General features: G+C 46.6%; 1 protein-coding gene across 1 annotated transcript in view; it reads left to right on the top strand.

Moving 5' to 3' along the window:
- The first annotated feature begins 221 nt into the window (after window positions 1–221).
- The window catches only part of LOC124179504, a 72,432-nt gene continuing 63,156 nt past the window's right edge, over window positions 222–9,497 (top strand). Inside the window, exons 1-2 of the mRNA XM_046563961.1 lie at window positions 222–699; window positions 6,319–8,643. Coding sequence (XP_046419917.1) covers window positions 6,394–8,643 — 2,250 coding nt within the window. The 5' untranslated portion in view covers window positions 222–699; window positions 6,319–6,393. The remainder of the gene's footprint in view (window positions 700–6,318; window positions 8,644–9,497) is intronic.

Here is a 9,497-nt window from a genome sequence, read left to right as displayed (position 1 = left end):
TAGACTATCCTTTGTTAATGACTGCCGGTCTCTCGGTCCCACACCGAGAGAAGCGTTCGCCTCGCAAACGAGGAGAAGAGAGTCGGTCACAGGCAGCCGCACCAACACATTCTCGAGGGGCCCACGTGGGGTCCCAGATGGACGAGAGGGGGGCTGGCGGATGGTCGTCGGTCGGCACCGGATTTCTCGGAGGGACTCCTTGCTAGTCGCCGCCGCTTCCTTGGGCCCATCGCGTGTCGCGTCTGTAGCCGAGAGAAGAGCTCTCCGAGTCTTTTGCCCCTTGGGTGTTTTGGTTTTTGTTCGTACGTCACTCCCTTTTTTCTTCTTCTTATTCTTCGTTGTTCTTCTTTTCACGATTTTCGAAACCGCGGTGGATCGATCAACTCTCAGATTGTATAAAATCGATCCCGGTCTCGATGGTGGTTCACTCCACTCTCGTCGTTCACAGTGCGCGTTGATCAATGCGATCAATGAATTCCACCCCGTGTGACCCGTGTAATTAAACGTGCGTGATCGTCGGAAGGTGGTTTCTTTTTTTTTTTTTTTTATTTGACAGTGTCGTGGATGGTGCAGTTTTGTGTGTGTTACTCTTAGTTTGAGAATAATTCGGCTACGTGAGAGATATAGAGACGATGAAAACGATGCGTTTGGATCAAGGAACGTTTCTCTATTTTTCTGAGATGCTGGGATAAGCCTCGGGTACGTACTTGAGCATCTAAAAATCACGAATTTTCAATCCCGTATAAAAGTTTGTCCTCTCTACCTTCAATTTAAGTGACTGTTTATTTGGCCGGAAGGAAAAACTAGTCTGGATCGCAGACTGCGGGTCTGGACTGCATCGCGTCGTTTTTCATGCTTAGTTCAGCTTAGTTCGGAATGCGTTTCATATTTACCTTGTGTAGAACTGGAAGAGGAAGGAACGATCGTGTCCACCAGACTGTTTTCTAATTCGAATTTCACGCGCTTCTGAATGTTAGATCCTCTCATCCGTTTTTTTTTCCCCCGGCTATTGTCAGACGCTCCAAATAAACAACATCGGTATATTGATAAGCGTCTAATTCATTCCCTGTTAGTTCACGTGCCGCTACTGCTGTTGCGTTTTTCAAATTTTTATTCGGTTCATAAATTATTCTCTTCGCATGTATCTATATATAATCAATAACTTTTCACAACGTATACAACTAGTTCAAACATGCGTGAAAAAAAGCTCCATAATTATTTCCCGTATCATGTTTTTTTTAAATACTACGTTACAAATTTTCAAATTATTCTTCAAGTTCTGACTTCATCATCAAAAACTTCCTTAATTCAGGCATTCGCATTTACATGAGTATGATGAATATATTGATGCATGACATATGGCTTCGCTGCGTTCTGGAGTCCAATCACAATTACCGACATTGTTCTGCTTGTCCATTATCGTGAGTCAGAGAGCCTTATGGTGAATGTGGGAGGTGAAAGAGGGAAGATTGTAGATAAAAGATAAGAAAAAAAAAAAATGAAATTAACGCTTTCCGCACGCACACGGTGCATAAAACTAGTCCGAGATAACGCGTCCTCTAATCTACGAACGTTTCCGCGATTCTTCTTCCGCTCCTCGAGCGGATGCTGAATCCTAATCGCACGATGCAGAATCCGCCGTTCACGTTCACATTTCTGTCGTTACGATGGATGAAAAATTGAAAGTTAAAAAAAAAAAAAAAAAAATTGCAATGACGCGCTATTTTTTATCCCACTTCCGTCACGCGTCTGCACAGCAGAGTGAGATTTGACACCCGTATCAAAAAGGCTCTGGGGGGGAAATCCTATTTCTGTCGGTAGTATTGCAACGTAAGCACGTGTCCAGCCGCGTGACTCTTCCGTTATCTTATCTTCGTTCCCTCGTACCGTACATCATTCACAAACACGGCTAACGAATTACATCGAAACCGGGTAAATTTCCTCGCGTTTAATTTTCATCCAATCTAATTGAGAATACCGAGTCACGAGGAGCGGAAAAAGATGAAACGAGCCGTTTGATAAAGCTTCTAGACGCAGTCAGTCAGTCAGCTGCCCCGGACATCGTAAAGCACGCCCCCTCTCAGATGGGAAAAACAAAAAAAGAGAAACAAAAGGAGACGCGAAGCAACGATTGGGAGTCTCGTACAAAAGCTGTCCTAAGAAACACATCGCGCATCGTGATTTTTCCGGCCGATTCGTCGATCCTCCGAATGATAGATAGAAAGCTTCGCAAGCTCTCGGAACGGATTCTCGATCGATCAAATCCCGAGCGTAACGACGACGTCGAGGCGGCGGAAAAAAGCGGGAATTTCGGTAGGATCGACACTCTGCGTGACCGTAAATTTCAGCAATGGATGAGATTCTTATGTGTGTCCCGGGAGGAAGGGGGAGGTTGGCGTTTTACACACCTCCTAAACCCGGGCGCGTCCTCCTCGTCCTCGTGAAAGAGTCTGGATAGAGGGTCACGAGCCCGAGTTATGACTCCGGCGATTCGAGATACGGCCCATTAATCTCCGTAACAAATTGGTGTTAACCTTTTGCCCGATAAGGTGCGGTTCTTTCCTCGGTTCCTGTCAACTACGGTACCAACGCCGGGAGTTGTTAATGCTGCAACGCGGTCTGCAGTCACGTCGAACAGATTATACCCATTCACGGAGTATTCACACGTACCCGGCTGATATCTTCCCCACCTCAGTCTTTCGGAGATTCGTGGGAGTGAGATCACGTACGTCGTCGCTTTCGAACCTCGGCGAGTATTAATTCGTACGCACACTGTGACTCGTCTTGGTATATTTCATCGCTCCAAGATGAGCGATCTACCAAGACCCAACGCTTGTAACGTATCTCCTTTAATGCTCGTCAATGGTTAGGATGCCGCGATCCTCGCTTTGTTCACGAATAAATTACATCGACGATGATGCCGGTTCTTCGCGATATTTCAGTATGGATATTTTTGTAAATAACGATTAAACAAACTTCAGTTTTCCATTCAAATCACTATCATTCAAAAATGATAATTAATAATAAAGTACAAGTGTGAAAGAATTGATAAACAAAGTTTAAAAATTTATACTCTTCGTACTTTTTCTATCTTCGTACGGACTTTCTCGTATCAAACCCCAAACCTAATCTCCCATCATGCTATCGTTAAACCGCCCCTGATAGCGTTAATAACGACAAGGTCCATCGCATCTTAGCGAAAACGTTTTCCTTTTTCTTCCGAATATACACCCATATCAGCTATCAACCGAAAACTTCAAGACTTATTTATCGACGTGAAAAAGACAAAAACAAGCTTTGTAAGTAACAAATAAAGGTTTTGGTTAATAGTCGATGTACAGAATCGAAATTTATTTATCTGAATAGAAACTCTAAGAGGAATTTTTATTTTTTTTTTTGTTCACCTGTATAATTTTTTCAACAACTACAAAAAAAAGGCTCAAATGTGGATCGTACAAAGAGACGATTAGTTGCATATTTGGCTAAACTATCAGAAGAGTGTAGATTTTTACTCTACAATACAGTTGAAGGCGTAATGAAATCGTTGATCAGATTCAATATACCTATAAAAAAAAAAAAAAAAAACATTCATTTTCATCAGTTGAGACTGTTCTTCCCTGTGATATCAATTTCAGATTGCGAGTCATAAATTTCCGAACGTAATTTTCACTGGTTTTATTCGTTTTCCTCGCGAAGGCGTCGAATTTTCACAGCAACGTTACACCTTCCTTTCCAAAAGTATTTCAAGAGCCTCTACGTGTAAAGCGAAGTGTAAAAGTTTTGCTCCACGAGTTCCAAAGACTCCGTTGATCTTTCGGGATCACTGCGTTGGTCCGTAGAACCCGTTTGCTTCGGTTATAACGCTGACGTTTCGTAGAGTCCACATGTGTTTCGATCTTTTTCCAAACCGCTGTTGGTCTCCGTGGATATCTTCCTTTTTCCCCCCTTCTCTTTATTCTTCCTCTGCAAATAGAGCACGTGTAAACGTGTAGGCATATATACATACAATAACCGGCTAGAAATAAACGAAGCATAGCGAACTGCAGTTTGAAGAGACGTCGTCCTGTTCCGTGACTTTTTTTTCTCCTTCACACATGCATGTATACATATATAGACGTACTCGGTAATAACCGATGATCACTGAGATATTTTTAGGCGTTAATCCAACCGTCTGCTTTACGAACTCCGTTATAACAGAGACGTGTATGATCGTTACATCAGAATTAGCAAGTGAATTGACTCACGTTGCAGAGCTTGGCGATGACTGACATCACCGGTGGGCCAAAGTTATTATTACGATATATATATATATATATATATATATATATATATATATGTTTAGTAGTGCAAGAGTGCCCGTGACAATGGTGTAATTTAAGCAGTCGTTTGTAGTGGTTACAACGGCCCGGACCGAAATTTGATGCAAAGCAATTACAGATGCTTGACCGATAATTCCTCTTATTCCACCTCGTCGCTACGTCTTTTACGGACCCAGCTGCGTTGTTAGTACAATTATTGCACAATATCGCCGAGATTAGATCTCGCCCGTTCGTTGTTTACACGTGATTAACAACCGGTATACGGTTTTGATCTGTCTTCAGATTACAACCGTTGGTTAATAATGTGCGGCGAAAATTAATTATCTTCGCGTCGGTTATACGTATCAGAACGGCGGCAGCTTGCAATAGCCGATTGATCGTATTTCATTTATTCCGAAGTCCGGTGAAGGAACCAGATAAGTCGATGAGTAAAGTCTCGTAAGTGTATAAAAATAAAAAAAACAAAAACAATCAATGTTTCCGTTTACCTGGTCTGCGATTCACTTTGAAATGTTACAGTAGAATCCATTTAAGAGGTTATTTCTAGTTAGGAGGCCGAAAAAAGCGATATTTCAACCAGAGACATTTCAATTTGATGACATAAAAGTTTATATACATATTGGGGCAGCATTGAACTTGATTCTGATATTTTTTATTTGTAAAAGTGATGATTGTTGAAGCTTGATGCTTTAATGCATCTTGCGGTGAGCGAGATATCTCTGGACTGGATCGTGTGAAATGAAAAAACAAAAAATACGAAGGAATAAGCAAAATATTAATTTTTAACAAAAGAAGAAGTCGGACAGACGTGATATTTTCTTTGTAAGCACTTGAGCATATGCAAACAACGAAAATGAAATAGAAAAGAATGGATTTTCGAAATATCCAGACCAAGTACAACCCCTTAAGCAGTGTGATATCCCTGCTTCTCTTCTCGTTCTTTTTCATTTTCGTCGGACCGGTCACTAAGCTCTGGTACAATGCAGTTGACCCTCTGACGTTTGAAAATTGTAAATGAACACAAGGCACGTACACGCGTATATGCAGTCACATGGAAGCTGAGAGTGAAGAGAACTGACGAGTCGCTCGGAGCGTCGCCAACACTTGAAACCCGTTTGAAACGGCGCGAGGTAAAGTTTTTTCTTACCGTCATTCCGGCGCCGCTGGTCTTCCACAGGCTCGTGTGAACGGACCCTTAGAACTTCCAAGGCTGACAATGAGAAGACCGCGCGGTTCACCGTCCATTAAGACGAACAATCGCACTTCGAGCCTTACCTTAAGGGTTTTTATCACCAATGGAGTCCGAATTGTCCAGCGTCAATTCCTCCGCGCACATTCGCACGGAGACACCTTGATAATCCGTCGAACCAGTTCAGGGTCGAACCGAGCCGAACATGGCTAATTGTCCTCCATTTGGCCGGTCACGTACCTCGACGTTTCCATTTTCAATCCTATATCCGGTTTGAATTAATTCACCTATCGATTAGGGGCTTTGATAGGTCGTTAAACCCATGCATATTATACCTGGGGAACCGTGACTGGCGTGGCTAATCGGCAACGCGTAATTTCGTCGGTTCGTTGCGAGCATGTGCGGTAGGGTGGTTCATATTTAATCTTTATTCTTCTTTTTAAGGTGCCACTAGAAGAATTTGTGACAAATACTGAAAAATAAACGTCGTAAAACCTGCAGGAGGTGGGAAAATACTTAGAGGTGTGCACATAAAAATAAATAAAAAATATTACAACAATTGTTAGTAACGTCTAAATATTTTCCTACCTTCTCCAGGTCTTACAACAATTTTTTTTTTTTTTTCAGTATTTGTAACAAATTTTTCAAGTGGCACCCTAAAGAAAATAGTTCACAAATGTTTCAACCTAATGGGCAGTGATGAAATCACTCGACCAGTCACGACCAGTTTCACCAATTCACTGCCAGACGATAATGTCAAGACCGTTTTTGTTCAGTACATATTCTGATCACTTGTGATTTCTGTTTCAGACCGAGGAGTAAGGTATAAATCGAGTAAAACAAGCCACCAGATTCTCCCCCGCAAAATGTGACGTCGTTGGTACCATGATGAGTGGTTTCGAAGAGGTCGCATTCAAGCCGCTTACAGGAGGCGGCAGCATCCCGTTCGCCGACGATGACGCTTCGACGATACCGAGCCAATCGGCTCTCTACCCACCGGAGAACCTGCAAGTGTTTCCGGGGGAACCGGAAGCGCGGCTTACCATTGGCCACTTCCGGGGTCCGCTGCTGAAGAGCTGCACGGAGAGCAGCGTGCCGTCGACGCGGAGTCTGAGCCAGAGTCTCGGAGCGGCGAGATCGGCGCTGAGGAAGAGCCGGACGGACGGGTGCGTTCCATTCGCCGGAAGTGGAGCGGTGGGGACGCGGAGGCGACCAGAAATCGGTCCGGGGGTGGAGAACGGAGCGCAGCAGGAGTCGTCGAGCGGAGAGGACAGGTCGAAGAGCACGAACTCGATCGACGCCCACTCCGTGAACAACATCCTCGACCAGTACGAGGAGCTCGATTACAGTCCGTCGTCGGGTCTCAGCGACGTCGGTAGCATAGACGTGAACAATTTCGAGGCGACGATGAACCTCCAGAGGCAAAGGGAGGCGGCATCAAAGTTGAAGAAGCCGAAACCAGGGCCGATTTTACCGCAGACAAAAATTGGCGCGAAAATCGGTAAGCCGATCGGTCTGCAGACTGACCAGCATCGGGTCAACTCCGAGGTCGAGATCCTTCTGCGGAAGGGCGAGGTCCAGAAGAGGGTCGACGCCTGGCTCAGCCAGAGCCAGAGCCAGGGATTTAAGGGGGGCAAAGAGCGCCCTCTTGTAAGGTCTAACAGTAGCAGCTGCTCCGGGTACGGCAAGGCCCCGAGTGCCGAGGGTATAAGGGCGAAGCCTAAGGGAGGGGCTGAGACGCTGAGCTGCGACGAGCTGAGCGAGGAGAAGGTGCGTCGCGAGAAAGTCAGCGTGGGGGTGAACACAAGCCGTGGGCCCTACAAGGAGTACCTGGCGAACAGGAGTAGGGCCCGGCAGCAAGAGCAGGCACCGAAAACTACAGCGTCGCGGATCCCGCAGCGGGGAAACGCCGCGGTTAACGTGAGTAAAGCCCCGAAGACCGGTGGCGAAGCGGAGAGGGATAAGGAGAAGGCCCGGAACGGGCCCATCGCCGTGCCGACGCGGCGATCCTCGTTGAAGCGCGCTGCCGCCGCCGGCGGTGAAGTCGGGACAGTCAAGGCCGCGGGGCCCTGCGCGAAGGGCCCGAGTCCGATCGGCGAGTCGCGGCCAAATAAGGAGGGAGAAAGCTGCCGCTCGGTTATCGACGCGACCTTGGTGCCGACGCTTCGGGCCCCCGCCGATCGGAAGGAGGGCCGATCGCGGGCCCCGCCGGTACCGAGGAAGGCGAATCCCGTGTCGAGCTTCAAACCGAACAACGCGATGTACGCGACCCTCCAGACCGAGGAGGATCAGCCCTTCGCCACCAGTCTTGGTAGCGAATCGGTTGTCCGGTCTCATTACGCGACCCCGAAGATCATTGAGAAGATTTACGAACGACCGATGCTCGTCATTCATGCCGATGACCTGGAGGACGTTCTCAGGCCGAACGCTGCCGCAAAGGTCTCGGCTTACGGCGATCGGCAAATCGGAAAACCGCGTACCACGGTCGGCGGGGTTTTTGCCCCACCGCCGGAAGACGATCGTGCCTTTATCGAGATCGAGGCTGGATCGCGGAGTGAGCTGCTTGAGACCATCATGGAGGACCAGAGGAAGGAGAATGGGGACCACCGGGAACCCAGGTTCGGCACCGCGAACCACCTCGAGACGATTTATGCCTCTCCGAGATCGTCGGGGATAGGGAAGGTCGGAGAATCGGCCAGGAACACCTTCACTACTTTCCGACAATCGCCAAGCGTGGTGAATTCTCAGGACGTGCAAAATGGGAACCAGGAGCTCGAAGCGAAGCCGGAAACGCCGTTGACGAACGGTGCTCTTCGTCCGGAACCGGAAATCGGCAAGGAGAAAATTCCGCCGGTTGTCAACGCGGTCCTGATGAAGACCCTGCGGTTTGAACAGGATCTGCCAGCCGTTGTGATAACGCCGAAAATCGAGCCACCAGAGAAAATTGAACCGGTTTTTAACCCACCGATCAACGGTTTCAACTCGCGGGACGTTCTCAGCAGCGATTACGACAACGTTTTGCTTCAGGATTCGCTCAGGGCCAAGGAAGAGAAGCTCTACGTTACGAAAGAGGAGATGGAGCATGAACGGTTAATGGAAATGCTGCGGAAGGGCGACTTCGAGGCAGCTAAATCGGTAAGTAAAATCATGAAAATTGTTTTGTGCGGGTTCTTTTACCGCCACTGCGGCGCATTTCCGAACAAAAAAAAAAAAACTTGGTCCGAGGTTCAGCCGTTCTTCGCTCCTCGTCAGAGATCACTGCTCGACACGCGGGAGATTCAAGGGTCAGACGGATTCGGTATTTCTTGTACCTCTCGTTAGTGCCGTTACGGTCTACAAATCGCGTTATCCTACGCGCGGTAAAAACTGCGTGTAATTTTTCTACGGTTTCGGATTACGGGAAGCGTAAGAAGAAGAATTATTATCACTCTTTTACTATTCTGCCTTTGAAACCTACTCTTCTTGCTGTACGAGGTCGAAAAAAGAGCCAGGAATAATGGATGGTAAAATCGTACTGGATTTTAGACCTTCCAAACTGTACCCCTCCCGCCCTTAAACAAGAATTACTGATTATGAATACCACCTATAAACCATCTTCGAGCAATTTATTACGCTTATGGTCTCGGGAATAAAGGACATTATAAATATTGTACCTAAGTATTCGTCGGTAAAAAGGATCAGAAAAGATGATGAAATCCCGAATGAACTAATCTAACAATGAGACTGTACTTGCAATAATTCTAGCCAAAACAAATGACAAATTTTGTCTACCGATGTGCTAGCGCGTGTTTTCTTGCACGAGATGGAAACGACGGGTTTGTGAATTATGTCGCAATTGCGGAGATTGATGAGGCGAATGACGTAAGTTGGAATTAAGCCGTCGGAGGGTGCAATCAAAGGGTAAACCGTACACACGCGGTTCTCGTTTCGGTGATAAATCGAGGCGGATTTTCCTGGCGGCGATTAACCCGCGGCCAAAGTAACTCCGG

This window comes from Neodiprion fabricii, chromosome 4 (genome assembly GCF_021155785.1).
Source record: "Neodiprion fabricii isolate iyNeoFabr1 chromosome 4, iyNeoFabr1.1, whole genome shotgun sequence".
NCBI classification, from domain to species: Eukaryota; Metazoa; Arthropoda; class Insecta; order Hymenoptera; family Diprionidae; genus Neodiprion; species Neodiprion fabricii.
This window is presented reverse-complemented; position numbering and strand designations above follow the sequence as displayed.